The 18,113-nt window shown below is 47.8% G+C and overlaps 2 protein-coding genes across 2 annotated transcripts in view; both read left to right on the top strand.

Annotated features, from left to right (window-relative positions):
• LOC307073457 (uncharacterized protein) overlaps positions 1-2,921 on the top strand; it is a 7,586-nt gene extending 4,665 nt beyond the window's left edge. Inside the window, 2 exon segments of the mRNA XM_079733307.1 lie at positions 963-2,703; positions 2,705-2,921. Coding sequence (XP_079589433.1) covers positions 1,864-2,703; positions 2,705-2,836 — 972 coding nt within the window. The 5' untranslated portion in view covers positions 963-1,863 and the 3' untranslated portion in view covers positions 2,837-2,921.
• Positions 2,922-5,161: 2,240 nt separating this feature from the next.
• ercc2 (excision repair cross-complementation group 2) lies at positions 5,162-17,834 on the top strand. Its single transcript, XM_079731616.1, has 23 exons — positions 5,162-5,277; positions 5,748-5,847; positions 5,999-6,076; positions 6,459-6,521; positions 6,854-6,967; positions 7,782-7,898; positions 8,086-8,202; positions 8,667-8,790; positions 9,717-9,813; positions 10,671-10,804; positions 11,278-11,446; positions 11,663-11,781; positions 12,097-12,166; positions 12,723-12,792; positions 12,896-12,997; positions 13,084-13,147; positions 13,395-13,516; positions 13,966-14,058; positions 14,425-14,497; positions 14,696-14,766; positions 15,178-15,321; positions 15,873-16,016; positions 16,727-17,834. The coding sequence occupies exons 1-23, from the start codon at positions 5,273-5,275 to the stop codon at positions 16,817-16,819; spliced, it is 2,283 nt and encodes a 760-aa protein (XP_079587742.1). The 5' UTR covers positions 5,162-5,272; the 3' UTR covers positions 16,820-17,834.
• The last annotated feature ends 279 nt before the right edge of the window (positions 17,835-18,113 follow it).

Raw genomic sequence — 18,113 nt, 5'->3', positions numbered from 1 at the left:
ACACAAACAAGTTACACACACAGAAAGCCAGGGAGACACACACACACGTACACATGAACACACACACAACCACACACACACACACACACACACACACACACACACACACACACACACACACAGAAAGCCAGGGAGGCACACACACACCGTACACATGAACACAAACTTAACCACACTCACACACACATACACAAAATCCGGGGACTCCCTGTCATCACCCTGGTGGTATACTTTCCGCTAAACTAACACATTGCAGTGGTTCTGGGAATGTGTGACTAATATTACTGTGTAGATTGCCAGTGACTCACTGTAATGACCCTATCTTATATCACAAACACACACACACACACACACACACGCACACACACACACACACACACACACACACAAACCCACACATATTTGGGCAATTTAGGGCAGGAAAAGCCCTCATAGCAAATGAGTCAAAATTCTTCAAGTGTTTTCCAACCAATAATGCTGTCATCTGTGGGAGCATTTGTAACCCCTCCCACACACCCACACACACCCATGACTCCTTCTGCCCCATCCCCCTCCATCTCCTCCCCCACTCCTCTCCCTCCCTCCCTCTCTCAGGTTCTTCTTCCTTCGGCTCCATCCCGGTCTAACTATTTCTCATTCTGTCTCAGGTCGCCTCCCTTCCTCCCTCCCTCCCTCTCTCTCTTCCTGCACTTTCGCTTCCTCCCTCCGCTGTCATTCTCTTCTTGACTCTCTCCTCTCTCCCCCCACTCCCTCCCTCCCTCTCTCCCTCCCTCCCCGTCCTTTTCCTTCCCCGCCTCCCTCCTCCCTGTCCCACCACCCTCCCTCTCTCCCCCCTTCCTTCCCCTCCTCCCTCCCCTCTCCCACTCTCCCTCCCTCCCTCCCTTCTACCCTCTCCCACCCTCCCCCCTCTCGTCATGCCCTCCCTCTGACTCTCTCTCTCTCTCCGTCTGTTCTCTCCGCAGATCGCTGCTCCTCTCGCTCTCCTGTCACACTCCGTCTGTGAGCCGTGGACGCACGGACGGACGGAACCACAGTCTGTTCTTCGTCACACGACCGCCTCGTCTTCCTCATCGGGGGAGGAGGAGCAGTTCAGGAGGAGAGGAGAAGCAGGAGCAGGGGGAGGAGAGGGGCCCAGGAGCGTAGGCGTGACGCCGGGGAGTCTTGTGTGCGTCGTGCCGGACAGGAACGACCGGTGTTTGTTTGGACATGGGCTCTCTCTGAGAGAGAGAGAGAGAGAGAGAGAGAGACAGAGAGAGGGAGAGAGAGAGAGAGAGAGAGAGAGAGAGAGAGAGAGAGAGAGAGAGAGAGAGTGAGAGAGAGAGGGAGAGAGGGAGAGAGTGGGACGGAAACCAACATAAAGAGAGACATAGTGAAAGAGCCGGGGACAGATAGAACAACAGAGAGAGAGAGAGAAAGAGAGAGAGAGAGAGAGATCCTAGGTCAAGGCCTTTTCTCCTCTCCCCCTGTGGTCACGTGTCAGTGTGAGGAGCAGGCCCCCCCCCCCCCACATCCCCTCCCTCCCTCCCCTCTGGAGTTGCTAATGCTACGCAGCGCTAGCGACCCACATACGCCGGAGGCTCTGGAGCTACAACAGACGTGCGTTCTACATCAGCTAACCCTTGAAGAGTGGAGTTCCTGCAGCTGGCGTCTCCTTGGAAACCTCTCGGCCCCTGTGTTGGGTGGATTCTAACCCCTGAATACCAGACCAAACATCCCGAGCCTGCAGACCTTCAAGTGGGATCCGATCCAACTCAGGATGCCTTCCTGCTCCTCCTAGACAGGAGAATAGTGTGGGATTCAGTGCAGAGAGAGACTTACCTTACCCTTAACGGAGCTGATAGAGGGCAACCAAAACACCGCAGGATGCCGGCCAAGACCCCCATGTACCTGAAGACCACAACCCCCAAGAGGGGCAAGAAGATCCGGCTGCGGGACGTCCTGTCGGGGGACATGATCAGCCCCCCGCTGGGCGACGTGCGGCACAGCGCCCACGTGGGGCCCCAGGGCGAGGGGGACATGTTCGGGGACGTGGGCTTCCTCCAGGGGAAGATGGACATGCTGCCCGCCCAGGGGGGCCGCGGGGGGCCGGGACGCTCCCACAGCGTGGAGCGACACCTGGCCGACGGCGGCCCCTTCCCCTCGGACCCCCACGGGCCCCGGGCCCACGACTACTCCTACAACGGCTTCCACTACATCAACTCCTCGGCCGGCCTGCTCAAGTCCACCGTGTCCATGCCCGTGTTCGTGGCCCACGAGCAGGCCCCGCCAAAGCCTCCCCGCCTGCACCTGGAGGACTCCGCCGCCGCGCAGGGCAACGGCCGCGGCCCCCCGCCCCGCCCCGAGGACGGCGGGCGCAGGCCCGCCGCCCCGAGCAACGGGCACTCGTCCCGCGGCGACCAGAGCCAGCAGCAGCAGCAGCAGCAGGCGGGGGGCCGGCTGGCGTCGGAGCCCTGCCGGGACATCTCCTTCCCCGCCGCCATGCGCAAGCTGGTGCCCTCCTCGGGCTCCTTCTCCGAGGTCTCCTCCGAGGACTCCGTCTCCGAGACCTGCGGGCCCCTGGGCCCGCACAGGGGCCTCAGCCTGGACTCCGACGCCGGGCTGAGCAACGAGGACCTGAGGAGCGACCGCAGCGAGTCTCCCGGCCCCCCTTCCCCCGCCGTCGCCCCCGTCCACCCGGGGGGGGTGGCGTCGCTCAGGGCCGCTCCCCCCCCACCTGGCCATGTCCCGGTCGGACTCCTTGGCCGGGCTGAACCTGGACCTGGGCCCCTCGATCCTGGAGGACGTGCTGGGCATCATGGAGCGGTACAAGAAGGTGGACGAACGCTGCGAGCTGTGAGCTGTGAGCTGTGAGCGGCGGGCTGTACCTGACCGCGGTGGGTTCCTGCTTTACAGCCCCGGGAATGGGGAGAGGGGTTCAGATGGAGGGAGAGACGGGGGAGGTAGGGGAGAGGGAGCCAGGGGTTAGGAGATAAGAGGGAGAGGGAGACAGAGAGGAAAAGGGAGACAGAGAGAGATAGGGGGGGAGTGAGGGAGAGGGAGGGAGAGAGAGAGAGAAAGACAGTGGGAGAGAGAAAGAGAGAGAGAGGGAGACAGAAAGATGGGGGAGAGAGAGAGAGAGAGGGGTAGAGAAGGAGAAAGGAGGTTAGTATTTTTTAGACAATCTAAAAAGCTGAATTTAAGGGGAAAAACGAAAGCTTTCAAATTCAGCCACGCTGTAGGAATGTGCTTCACGGCGTGAGAAAGTTGTTGTTTTCTCTCTGGATACAAACCGACCGGAGGTGCTTGAAAAGCCATCAGCTGTGTTGTGTTTAAGTTTGACCACAGCCAAGCCAGACGTAAGGCTGGTCCTTTTGAACGTTTTTTTAAATGGCTGGACACCCGGAAAATTACAGTGGGGCCACTGCTGGAATGAGGACGCAAACGGAACCCTTGGCTCACCACAGTCTCGTGCTAGCCACGCCGAGACTAACCTCTGCTATTACTCTAGTAAATATAGTCTGTGAAGAGCTACAGCTGTGATTTGAATATATAGACACTGCAGTACATCGTTTTGACAACAGATGTCGCCACACCTCTTGCTAGATTGCTGTCCATTCAAAAATAATGAATTATATAAAGATGACGATGACAAGTTTAGTACAATGCTCGCCTCTGAATACAATTAGTACACACTTCAGTGCTTAGGCATTTAAATTGCAAATTACACATAAATGTATTTGTTTAACTTGCCTTAGAAATGGTATTCTTCAGTGTCATTATGCAGATGATAAGTAGGCCTAGTAATGTAGAACAGCATCTTTATACGATTATTTGTTGAAGATTTCACTTGACTAACAGCAAAGCAGAATGTCAGTGTTTTGGCCCAAGCGCTCCACATGTCATTGTTGATAGATGGATACTGGCGTCCTTGGATGCCACCTAGCGCCATTTCAGAGAACTGAATTATTGACGTTTCAAGTGATTTTCATGTTTGATATTGTGATTACCATAGAGAACGAAGAAGACGACGATTTTCTTTGTCAAACTGAATAGATCGTTTTGAAATTGTAAGTGCTCTTTTTATTTTTTAAATGAAAATATTGGTTTTGACTTACGTTGAATCCCATATCATGGCAGTAGTTTATACTTGACCATTAAGAGAATATATATATATATATATATATCACTGTAAATGTATAAATAAATATATTCCTTTACGAAATACAATGGACATGTGTGCAATTTATACCCATGTAACACTCAAACTATCTATCACACACACACGCACACGCGCACATGCACGCACACACACACACACACACACACACACACACACACACACACACACACACACACACACACACACGCACACACAGATTCAAATAAATTGTAATATTTTAAATTCAATGAGACAGCTTATACTGCATTATACTGCATTCACGAGAGAGACGGTTCTATTTAGTATAAGCACAGTTATATAAAAAAAGATAAATCTATGAATATGTTTTGTTGGTGTCTGTTTGGTAACATAATTAATGTAGCAGCACAACTCAAAAAAAAAAAGGTGAGGCTATTTGCAAACCCTGGTACAATTATCAGTATATGCTATTTGTACCCTGGGGCAATTAATGATGATTAATGAATGTGAAAGAATAAGATATGTCTCTTAGTCATAGTGAACAATAGCAAATGTGAATAAATGATTTTCTTTCCAAATATAATTTGATTGCATTGGATCAAACATTACTGACTTCCTCCTGACACCATGATGGACACAAGAAAGGGTAAATTTAGAGTACTTAAATGTACTTGAGACTGTTGTATCTGAACAGAGTATCTTTTCAGATCTCTCTTTATGCATTGGATGGTAGCCCTCTGCACTCCATGCTTTCATTGCTAGGTGGGAACTCTTCATAACTGTCGAAGGTCTGCCCTGAGTATATTATCCTCGGCCGGTGTTCCTTTAAAGAAGAAAAAACATTGTTGTCAGGTAGAATTAGGAGAAAATGAGCAAAGGTTTGACATAAGACACTAATGCAATTGTGCAAATGTCCGAAAAAAAACAACGGGAAAACAAGTTCTGTTTCCGATGGCCACGTGCTTTTATTTTCTTGGTAAGAAGATATTTTATTTTGAAAATAATGAACCGGAAATACTTTTGCACCGGCTATATTGTCACACGCATTACACCAATGCAGTGAAGTATTGCACTGTTAGGTACAGAAAGTGGATATTTAGCGTTATTGAAAGCGACGTGCAAAAGGGAAAAGCGTCTGCAACAGCTCTTACAAACATGAAGTAAGTTTACTGCAGACACTAAACTATATTGAATAAATAATCTGGCAGACAGCAGCATTGTTGTGAGTAAATCCTCGCATTCATTCTGGGCTCTTAACGCATCCTCCAGATGAGCGCTGATGCGATCAATGCATTATTTGTTTAAAAGTGATTTAACGATAGCCTTAATTTTCCATAATCTTGCGAATGTCCAATGTATCGTTAAACCTAACTTCAGTAAACTTAACTTATCTTTACTCCATTACTTTTCCATACACACACCATGCCTCAAATCAGAAGCTGTCATCATTATCCTTCCTTCATTCATTCATTCATTCATTCATTCATTCATTCATTCATCTGTTATAGTGGTTGTGTTAAGGTTCCGTGCTGAGATACATTTTATCTTCAATCAGCTGCTTTATATAAACTTCAGCGCCTAGTCTGTGTCAGTAACTTGATGTGCTGCCTCATACTCTTTAAACCAACAGGCTGAACATCGAGGGTTTGCTGGTGTATTTCCCCTATGACTACATCTATCCGGAACAGTACTCGTACATGCTAGAGCTGAAGCGGACACTGGACGCCAAGGTAGCTGCAACTTTAGATGAACGCATTGCCAGTACTATATTGTAATGCTACTGTCTGACATTATCCTGCATCTTTTATCTGGTGTGAACATGAGATAAAGGAATGGTTAGAAACGGAGAGGGGATGTTTTTGTCATGGTGTTTACGTTTAGGGCCATGGCGTTCTGGAGATGCCGTCTGGAACCGGGAAAACCATCTCTCTGCTGTCTCTTATTCTTGCGTATCAGAAGGTCAGTGTGATGGACGGTCCATACTCCCTGCTCTTTATGGGAAACACAGTTTAATAACTTCGACCTTCAATCTATATGGGGTTTGATTCATTTCTATCTGTTGTATTCCTTGAAGTGTTTATATGTTATCAATAACAACAACAATATCACAAAATTACTTTTGTTATATCCCTATAACAAGCACCCCTTGTAATATCCATTTTTGACCCTTTTTATATACATTTCGGATGCGTCGCTTGACTTCGTTTTTGATATCCGCCGTCCGGACAACAACTGTTTTCTAAAGTCCTATGAACCGAATTAAAGGGGTGTTGGAGGAGAAAATAAACCACTGTCTTCCTCCTACCTGCTCTCTTCTTCAGTGCGTTACGTCTGTTCACAGGCCTACCCTCTGGAGGTCACCAAGCTGATCTACTGCTCGCGGACGGTGCCTGAGATCGAGAAGGTCTGTACTGCAAGGCCGCGATCTGCCGCAGTGTGGCTGTCACATCAGAACGCAGATGCTGGCTCAGCGCCTCCCTTAAGCCACAGTGTGCATGTGCTTTCATGAGCCTTTGAGGAAGACACGAGCACTAAAATGCAGCCTGAATATTAAAAAAATATTGATATTATATCTTTAACCTCTTCAACTCTAGGGTCCCCATATTTGGGGACTCTCGATCACTCTCGAGCAGAGACCTAAAAAATAGGCTGGAGCTTTAGAGGTTAATATAATAGGGCTGTTAAAGGCCGTGTCCTGTCACAGTGGATGGACGATAAAGTTTTCTGATCCGACAGGTGGTGGAGGAGCTGAGGAAGCTGCTGGAGTTCCATTGCAAGGAGACCGGCGAGGCCAACAACTTCCTGGCCCTGGCCCTGTCCTCCAGGAAGAACCTCTGCATCCACCCCGAGGTCAGAAGGAGCCTCGTTGAGAGCCTCGTTAAGAGCCTCGTTAAGAGCCTCGTTAGGCACCTTGAAGATACCTATCCCAGCGGACGCACCTTCGTATTGTGACTCGTGACTTATGACACATGTTGTATCGTGTGTTATACCATGTGTTAACAAAGGTCGAAGTCAGCTTTATTGTCGATTCCAGCAAATGTCCAAGACAAATGGAGGAATCAAAATTTAGTTTGTCTCTGACCCACGGTGCATTAAGTTTAAAATTAAAATGAATTAACATAAGTAATCTTTACAATAAATAAATTCTAAAAAGTGCAAAAATAGTTCTGAATAGTGCAAAGGTATGCAAAACAAAACGGTACATATAAACAAAGTAAAAAATAGTAAATGGTCCAGGGTTCTTCACGCTTAAAAAACGTATATTGTGTGTTTGAGGCGTGTATACCATGTTTTAACCCAGTATTAACCCCTTGTGTGTTTGAGGCATGTAGACCATGTTTTAACCCAGTATTAACCCCTTGTGTGTTTGAGGCGTGTAGACCATGTTTTAACCCAGTATTAACCCCTTGTGTGTTTGAGGCGTGTAGACCATGTTTTAACCCAGTATTAACCCCTTGTGTGTTTTAGATGTGTAGGCTAGTTTTAACCCAGTATTAACCCCTTGTGTGTTTTAGATGTGTAGGCTAGTTTTAACCCAGTATTAACCCCTTGTGTGTTTGAGGCATGTAGACCATGTTTTAACCCAGTATTAACCCCTTGTGTGTTTGAGGCGTGTAGACCATGTTTTAACCCAGTATTAACCCCTTGTGTGTTCCCTGTGCAGGTGAGTGCTCTCCGCATCGGGAAGGAGGTTGACGGGAAGTGCCACACGCTGACGGCCTCGTACATCCGGGCGCAGCGGCACAGCGACCCCAGCCTGCCCTCCTGTCGCTTCTATGAGGTCAGAGACCCCCCAACCCACCACGCCCCGTCCATCACAGACACACTGGCCTGTCATGGCTCAATACATGACCACTCTCGTACAGACGTTTACGTTTATTTTAAATTTTTGTTGTATCAGTTATACATTTTCCATACAGTTGTACATCACTGTGTGTGTGTGTGTGTGTGTGTGTTTCCCCTTACAGGAGTTTGATGCTGTGGGCCGGCAGGTACCCCTGCCCCCCGGGGTGTACAACCTGGAGGACCTGAAGGGGTTTGGCCGGAAGAAGGGCTGGTGCCCGTACTACCTGGCCCGCCAGGCCGTAAGTCATCCTCTACTCACTAGTCTGTAGACACACAGACATAGGGACAGGCCCCAGGACACCTACAGGTAGCTGGCAGACGTTGGGGATCGAACCAAGTACCTTTCAGACTAGCACACTGACCACTACAGTCTCCTGCCCCCCACAAGACCCAAACACAATACATTCATTGAGACACCGTCGGGGTTGGAAATAGATCATTCGGTTTGGAGAATTTTCTTCTAGATTGGTGTTTTGGCAGGTAGACGCTCCCTGAAGCAGCGATATTAACCAAGATTGACATGTTGTCAGGATAGTACAGCGCCGGCTGGACTCCCAGTGGAAGGTTCTGGGAGACACCGCTACCGTCTCCGTGATAAGTCTGCCATAATGTCCAAAGCCTTTATTTCCCTGTTCCACCTCGCCTTAACGAGTGAGGTCGTGAACTATTAAGGGTTCTCATTCTGCTACTGGTCGTTCTGCAGATCCTCCATGCCAACATCGTGGTGTACAGCTACCACTACCTCCTGGATCCCAAGATAGCAGACCTGGTGTCCAAGGAGCTCACCAAGAAGGCGGTGGTGGTGTTTGACGAGGCCCACAACATCGGTGGGGAGATGAACCGCGTACCTGTCCTGTAATCCACTGTGGAACCGCTTTAAGATCTAGAGATGAACCGCCTAACTCTCCTTTAATCAACTGTGGAACCGCTTTAAGATCTAGAGATGAACCGCGTAGCTGTCCTGTAATCCACTGTGGAACCGCTTTAAAATCTAGAGATGAACCGCGTACCTCTCCTTTAATCCACTGTGGAACGGCTTTAAGATCTAGAGATGAACCGCGTACCTGTCCTGTAATCCACTGTGGATCCGCTTTAAGATCTAGAGATGAACCGCGTACCTGTCCTGTAATCCACTGTGGAACCGCTTTAAGATCTAGAGATGAACCGCGTACCTCTCCTTTAATCCACTCTGGAACGGCTTTAAGATCTAGAGATGAACCGCGTAGCTGTCCTGTAATCCACTGTGAAACCGCTTTAAGATCTAGAGATGAACCGCGTACCTGTCCTGTAATCCAGTGTGGATCCACTTCAAGATCTAGGCGGGTGTATAGTGAATAATCCATTCGGAATATAGCCATACTGTTTGGTTATGTTCAGAGTAGTTGGAATACATTAAGTTCATAATTTTGTCTTGATAAACAAAAATAGAAGTAAAAATAGTTTTGTGTCTTCCTTTTCTAACATACCTCTTTCTCTCTCACTGTCTGTGTGTGTGTCTCTCTCTCTCTCTCTCTCACTGTCTGTGTGTGTCTCTCTCTCTCTCTCAACACTTTCTCTCTGTGTATGTGTCTCTCTCTCTCACTGTCTGTGTGTCTCTCTCAACACTTTCTCTCTCACTGTGTGTCTCTCTTTCTCTCTCTCTCTCTCTCACTTTCTGTGTGTGTCTCTCTCTCAACACTTTCTCTCTCACTGTGTGTGTCTCTCTCTCTCTCTCTCACTGTCTGTGTGTGTGTGTGTGTCTCTCTCTCTCCAGACAACGTGTGTATCGACTCCATGAGTGTAAACATCACCAGGCGGACCCTGGACCGTTGCACCAGCAACGTGGAGACCCTCCAGACCACCATACAAAGGTAAGGACTGTTGGGGTCAAAGGTCGACTAGGTCTAGCGAGTCATGCTAGTCTGCATCTCAGAGTCCAATGAGTTGACTAGCTTCACATCAACTAGCTTCACACCAACTAGCTTCACATCAACTAGCTTCACTTCAACTAGCTTCACATCAACTAGCTTCACCTCAACTAGCTTCACACCAACTAGCTTCACACCAACTAGCTTCACATCAACTAGCTTCACTTCAACTAGCTTCACATCAACTAGCTTCACCTCAACTAGCTTCACACCAACTAGCTTCACACCAACTAGCTTCACATCAACTAGCTTCACATCAACTAGCTTCACTTCAACTAGCTTCACATCAACTAGCTCCACCTCAACTAGCTTCACTTCAACTAGCTTCACATCAACTAGCTTCACACCAACTAGCTTCACACCAACTAGCTTCACACCAACTAGCTTCACATCAACAAGCTTCACACAAACTAGCTTCACATCAACTAGCTTCACACCAACTAGCTTCACATCAACTAGCTTCACACCAACTAGCTTCACATCAACTAGCTTCACACCAACTAGCTTCACACCAACTAGCTTCACACCAACTAGCTTCACACCAACTAGCTTCACATCTACTAGCTTCACTTCAACTAGCTTCAAATCAATTTATTAATAATTCACTCTGCAGTATATTTCTTTAATTGTCCATTTAAAAGTTGGAAAAGTGGAATTTTTCAGTAGTTCCTTTTAGAAAAAGATAAATGGACACAACTGTGTGGAACATGTGTGCAAGTGTCCGTCTGCGATCGAAAACAAAGCCCAGAGTTTGCTCATCCTGTGACACCCGTGGCTCCGCCTCCTCCGCTCTCTGATAGGATAAAGGAGACGGACGCGGCCAAGCTGAAGGAGGAGTACCGGCGATTGGTCGAGGGGCTGAAGGAAGCCAACGTTGCCAGGGAAACGGATGTTTACCTTGGCAACCCGGTCCTACCCGCTGAGATTCTTCAAGGTGGGCACTTTCTGGGAAAGGTTTCGGGAACGTGACACGGGTCACTACATCGTTTCCCACTGCATTATTCCAGGAATAAAGTGAAATATGTTTAGGACTTCTATCTGTATCTATTTTATACTTTTAAATGTTACAGCATTACTAGTTATAGTTATTTAAATATATTTAAAGGTTACATGAATTTAATATATTGTTTTTTTCTTTATCCAATAATGGCTCCTTGTTTTCTTCCTCCTCGCACACTTGTCTCTCCTCCTGTCTTTCTGTCTGTCTGTCTGTCTGTCTGTCTGTCTGCCTCTCCTCCTGTCTGTCTGTGTGTCTGTCTCTCCTCCTCCTGTCTGTCTGTCTGTCTCTTCTCCTGTCTGTCTGACTTTCTCTCCTGTCTGTCTCTCCTCCTGTCTGTCTGTCTCTCCTCCTGTCTGTCTGTCTGTCTCTCCTCCTCCTGTCTGTGTGTCGGTGTGTCCGGGTCTCAGAGGCGGTTCCGGGCAGCATCCGCACGGCGGAGCACTTCGTGGGCTTCTTGAAGCGCTTCCTGGAGTACCTGAAGGCCCGCCTGCGAGTGCACCACGTGGTGCAGGAGAGCGCGCCCCAGTTCCTCAAGGACATCTTCCAGAAGGTCTGCATCGACCGCAAGCCCCTCAGGTCGGTCCCGGGACCATGCATTTGTCAGGTCCTGTGTCTGTATTTGTGTGTATTGACAGGTTCTGTGTGTGTGATGTGTATATTCGTTTGTATTGCCAGTTCGGTGTGTGTGTGTGTGTGTGTGTGGGGGGGGTTCTGTGTGTGATGTGTGTATTTGTGTGTACTCTCAGGTTGTGTGTGTGTGTGTGTGTGATGTGTATTTGTGTGTGTCGTCAGGTTCTGTGCGGAGAGGTTACGGTCTCTCCTCAGGACCCTGGAGATCTCGGACCTCACAGACTTCTCCGCCGTCACTCTGATCTCCAACTTCGCGACGCTAGTGAGCACCTACAGTCAGGGTACGGCCTCTCCTGAACCCCTGAACGTCCTCATGTCAATGTGAATGTACTTCTGGACCGGAACATCAATGAAGAGGGTCACAGTGTTTATCCTTTGCACCTCTTTATAAATTGAATGCTTGAACGTTTGAGTTCATTTAAAATCTTTATCATAGGATAAAACTGAAATCAAACACGATTGACGCGTCGATATAATGTTGGACAGCGCAGATTAGTCCCCACCGATGAGCCGGCTTTAAAGGAGGGCCCGCAGAAGGACATGCGTGGTGCATGTTCAGCGTCGTGTTAAGGCTGCTCTGCTCTCCGCCCCCCCAGGGTTCACCATCATCATCGAGCCGTTCGAGGACCGCACCCCGTCCATCGCCAACCCCGTGCTGCACTTCAGGTGAGCCTAACCCTAACCCTCAGTCCCAGTAGGGCTCCACTGGGATCACCCTCTCACTGACTTCCAGTTCCAGTAGGGCTAAACTGGTTCGCCTTGACGACGGATTCCACTGAGATACTTTGTCTAGTGGTTACTTGAGTCTGGTTCAGCACTGACTCTAAATCCAATGTGATGTGAAGACAATTTAGTTTATAGACCCTTTGCTTGTTTTTCAGTGCAACTTCAGTAAGAACAGAGAGATGTTTAAGCCACTTTGAAATTTCTTCAGTCTTTAGATTCCACTCTTGGACTTTGCATTATATAATAGGTCTCTTAAGGTAGGCCACCAAATGGACATTTGATTACACTTGGGGTCCCCAAATGCATGGTTAGACTAAGTATCTCTTTTTAGAGAGTGAAGAGTAACTTTAGAAACTTTTTGTTTCTAAAACATTTGCATATCCCTCCAAAAGGTTTTCTGATAACTAGTAATACTTCTTGGGTCCACTAGTCTTGTATTGTAGGTCTAAGCCTCTCTACAGTGTGTACAGTTCTTCAAGGGTTCGGTGTGTTTCAGCTGCATGGACCCGTCTATCGCCATCAAGCCCGTCTTCGAGAGGTTCCAGTCGGTCATCATCACGTCCGGGGTGGGTGACCTCTGACCTATGAACCTCACCATACAATACGATTATGTTGATGACAAAAAGAGAAGTTTTAAGCTACTGAAATTTTTTGTATACTACGCTGCAGACTCTATCCCCGCTGGACATCTATCCCAAAATACTGGACTTCCGCCCCGTTACCTTGGCGTCCTTCACCATGACGCTGGCGCGGACCTGTCTCTGTCCCCTGGTGGGTCCACTCATACAGACATCCTGTTCAGACAGTGGCCCTGTTTCCCTGCTGTAGCTTCATGTACCTCTGTTGGCGCTCCACAGATCGTGGGCAGGGGTAACGACCAGGTGGCCCTGAGCTCCAAGTTTGAGACCAGAGAAGACTTTGGTCAGTGGGAATATTTTGGGATTTTTTTTTTTTTTTTTACATTCACACCACCAGGCATGACTATCAAACCTATTGAGGATAAATAACAAATGTGACAATGACTAAAAGATACATTCTATATGTTCTTTGATATTTTTATGTAACTATTGTTGTCTACCTTAAACAATGTAATATGTAATTGACTCTTAGTCAAATTCTCAGTGTGTGTGCTTTATATTTGTTTGGCTCCATTCGTCCCCCTCCTCAGCTGTGATCCGTAACTACGGCAACCTGCTGCTGGAGATGTCGGGGGTGGTCCCTGACGGCATCGTGGCATTCTTCACCAGCTACATGTACATGGAGAACATCGTGGCGTCCTGGTATGAACAGGTGAGAACAGGGCCAGGACACCGCCAACCCATCCTGACCCCCCTTACAAAGCCCCTCACCCCCCTCAAAACAGCCCCTGACCCGAGCCGTGGCGGGGCCGAGACTAGTCCCGCTCGTCTCTCTTTAGAGCCATTACATGTCCCGTATCATGTCTCTGGCGATGCACTGGTTAAAGCCCTACATGTGTGAACGCACCACATCAACAAATTCTTATTTGAATGACTCGTAGTGTGCTGACCAGCTCCATGGCTACTAACCTAGATTTGATTCAGACCGGTGGACCCTTGCTACGGTCTATCCTTCTCCCTTTCCACCCAGTTCCCGGTCTGTCCTCACTGTCCAGACCGCAGAGCCTGTTGAGACCCATGCAGAGTCGACAACAATGGTTCTAATCAGGGATCCAGCCGTGTTCCTTCTGACTGTTAACATGCTCGCTGTTCTGTGTCCAGGGAATCCTGGAGAACATCCAGAGGAACAAGCTGATCTTCATTGAGACGCCAGATGCTGCAGAGACCAGCATGGCTCTGGAGAAATACCAGGAGGTCAGACTCCGAAATGCTTCCATATTGTCCTCGCATTAACTTAATACACACAAAGAACTGGTATCTACAGATACACACTGTCCCCACAATGCCTCAGTGTTATACACTGTCCTCATATTTACATGACACTCTTTCTTTGCTACCACTTAATGTGACACAGAGTCTGCATATGAACGCACACACACTGTTGCACAATGACTCACAATAAATCAATGTTGCACACTTTCCTCATATCTTTCATTTCAGACTGCCCTCACAATGAAGCAATGCTGCACACTGTTGTTATAAATGCATTGTGAGGAGCTAGGGTTAAACCAGGCTCACAGTCCTACTGATTCTAACCCCGGGCTCTGTTCTCTGCTCCAGGCATGTGAGAATGGGAGAGGAGCCATCCTTCTGTCTGTGGCCCGAGGAAAAGTGTCGGAAGGAATCGATTTTGGTACTTTGCCACTATTACACACACTTAGAAATGACCTACTTTGTTGGTCCTGAAGCCAAGCAGGATTTCATCAACCAATCGATCAATCAATCAATAAATGCTTTTGACTATTGACTAGCAAGGCCAAAGATTGCTGAGCTATGTCATAACAATGCGAACGTATATGTTTAATTCAACAGTGTTTTGTGTTTCCCACAGTGCACCACTTTGGTCGGGCAGTGATCATGTTCGGAGTCCCTTATGTTTACACACAGAGCCGCATTCTGAAGGTCAGTGTCTGTCTCTCTGTCTGTCTGTCTGTGCATGCCGTCTGTCCTTCTCGTCAGCCCACACATAATATATTTTAACTTAACCCATTAGCTTCTTCATTGTTCTTACACATTCTCACACACATTCTTCTGTTTTCCTCTGTCTCTCTGTCTGTCTTTCTTTCTGTCTCTGTCTCTTGCTCTCGCATGCTCTCTCTTTATCTGTCTGTCTGTGTCTGTCTGTCTCTCTCTCTGTCTCTCTCTCTCTCTATCGCTGTCTGTCTGTGTCTCTCTATTTCTGTCTGTCTGTGTCTCTCTCTCTGTCTCTCTCTCTCTCTCTGTCTCTCTCTCTATCTCTGTCTGTGTCTCTCTATTTCTGTCTGTCTGTGTCTCTCTCTCTCTCTCCCTGTCTGTCTGTCTGTCTGTCTCCAGGCGCGTCTGGAGTACCTCCGGGACCAGTTCCAGATCCGGGAGAACGACTTCCTGACGTTCGACGCCATGCGCCACGCAGCCCAGTGCGTGGGCCGGGTCATCAGGGGCAAGACGGACTACGGACTCATGATCTTCGCTGACAAGGTGTGTGTCTGTCTGTCTGTCTGTGTGGTCCTTATGTTTTATATGAGCCTCTGCACTCATTCTAGTACATGGCACTAACTACTAGTACCTAGTTGACTTTATAGGTCACTGTCGTTGTTTTTGTTATAGTCGTTGATTGTGTCTTTCTTTTTTGTGGGTTCTGTAGTTGTTACGATTGTTGTTGTGTCATGTGCTGTGTCTTTTATTGTTTATGAAAATGTAAAGGATTGGCTTTTGGATTAAAGAAATATTAAACTTTCCAAAAGCACCGGCTCTTCCCCCTCCAGTGTACACATTGCATGGTGAAATATGTAAGTGACATCACAAAGGTTAATCCTTCATGCTCATCACCGCTGTGCATCGTTTGCACGAGTCCACTGGGTCACTGATGTAACCGGCAGATGTTGGTGGGGTTAAAGAGAGATTCTGTTAAGTTATGAGTAATACCTCACACGGGGTTGCATTCAAAACCAGCTGAGTCTGGTCTACTGGTCTACGGGGATCCAGAGTGACGGGGGCTGACTGGTATGTTCTACCTCCCCCTCCACCAGCGCTACGCCCGGGCGGACAAGCGGGGGAAGCTGCCCCGCTGGATCCAGGAGCACATCAGCGACGGCAGCCTGAACCTCACGGTGGACGAGACGGTGCAGCTGTCCAAGCACTTCCTGAGGCAGATGGCCCAGCCCTTCAGACAGGTACGGCCCCCGGGCCCCTGGCCACAACGGGGCCTCAGGTAAGGCCCCGGGGCCTCCGGCCGCAACGGGGCCTCAGGTACGGCCCCCGGCCGCACCGGGGTCTCAGGTAGGGCCCCCGGCCCACCGGCCACACCGGGGTCTCAGGTAGGGCCCCCGGCCCACCAGCCACACCGGGGCTGCTTGGTCATGTGTTGGGTTTCCAGGGACTTGTGTGATAAACATGGGATTCTGCGTGTTATAAACATGTTCCATGTTCCCTGTTTATTGCAACCTAATTATAGTTCTAGTTTGAGTTTTCAGTTGTTTTAGTTCTTTTAATTTCTCACTGAATTTGAAAAGGAACATAACTGTTATTTTATGTCCTCTGACACGTATTTAGTCAAGGTAAAACAAGTAGTGGTTATTTTAAAATTGGTCTAGTGTGGACAGAATACAGATCTACAACAGTTTCTACTTCAACCCCATAATCTCTCTCTCCCTCCCTCCCTTCTCCCTCTCCCTCTCTCTCTCCCTCCCTTCCCCTCTCCCTCTCTCTCTCCCTCCCTTCCCCTATGTCTCCCTCTCTCTCCCTCCCTTCCCCTCTCTCTCTCTCTCTCTCTCTCTCTCTCTCTCTCTCTCTCTCTCTCTCTCTCTCTTCCCCTCTGTCTCTCTCTCTCTCTCTCTCTCTCTCTCTCTCTCTCTCTCTCTCCCCCCCCTCTCCCTCTCCCCAGGAGGACCAGCTGGGTCTGTCACTCCTGACGATAGAGCAGCTGGAGTCAGAGGAGATGCTGAAGAAGATCAGCCAGATGGCTCACCAGGCCTGACCACATGCAATCCATGCTGTCACCATGACGACACTGGGACCACGTTGCTGCTAGGTAACAACTGTCAGGGGTACGCTGGTGCCCTGGAACTGACTCGAAGTGGTCTGGGAGCGTTTGCTCGAGTCTACTTGGAGACCCCGCTCTCTGGGGTTTAACTGAACCAGGGAAGGATCATGTGCTTCCTGGTGATTTTGAGTCACATATCCACAGTACATTATCTATCTGTTCAAATTCATTGCAACTTATTTTGCTGCCGCTCTTGTGTGATGCGTAAATCACTCCAGATCTTAAAAATAAGTACTTTTTTCTGTTATCAAAGATATGAATACACTTAAATACGTTGAGCCAAATGTCAGATTTGTAAGGATTTAGTGTGCAAATCAACCTGCAATGCTCTTGGGAAAGTATTTTTTCCCAAATTGTGCTTATATAGAGTCAAGGAACAGGACATTTAAAGCAGGGTACCTACGTTAGAACAAGTGGGCCAGTGGTTGTATTACTTTGTCTCCTCACTCTGATTTCTTCAGTATTACTAATCACCGTTTAAAGAAATTATCAGCGGCAAGCTGTCACTTTATTAAAAAGTGTTAACTCTCTGTGAACATTTGCAGTTCGTTTTAAGGCATTCACCAAAACATCTGTGGCAATCAATGTGCCAGCTAGCACACCGTGTTAATAAAGTTCCATTCACGTGTTTTGACCACTCCTCAAAGAGCAACCAAACGCTGAAGACATTGTGGAGGAACGGCATGTTGGTTTCTGATTGGTCTCTTGTCATCTTATGAATGGTGACGTCGCGTGTCGGCCAATTAGAAGCAGCAGTTTCAATGCTCTGTTCCACCAGCGGTGGTGCTGTTCCCTTGGTTTGATTTAAGGGATTGGTAATAGAATCTAAATATGTTTTATGAGTACACAAGTGGTTTTCTAACTTAACCAAGCCTGGTGTTGGTCTAGTGTCTGTCGTACAGATACTTTTGTTGAAGTGAGATTTTCTGCGTTTTGTTTTCGCAGCTGTACATAGATGTCTTTTTATAAAAATATATTTGTATCTGTTTTTCAACCTGAATCCTCAAATACAAAATGTTTTTCTTTACTCACATGACTGACTTTTCTTTTTTTCTAATTCAGTATTTAAGATTTGTAATTTTACATTTTCTTCTTTGAACTTTAAAACAGTATTTCAGAGCTGCCAACTCAAATGACCCTCTTCCCAGCTCTCATGCCCCACATCCTATTCCTCACTCAAATCACACGCTATTATTCAAAGTCTTTCAATAATATAACCTGATAATTA

This window comes from Pollachius pollachius (assembly GCF_949987615.1).
Source record: "Pollachius pollachius genome assembly, chromosome: 3".
Classification (NCBI taxonomy): domain Eukaryota; kingdom Metazoa; phylum Chordata; class Actinopteri; order Gadiformes; family Gadidae; genus Pollachius; species Pollachius pollachius.
This window is presented reverse-complemented; position numbering and strand designations above follow the sequence as displayed.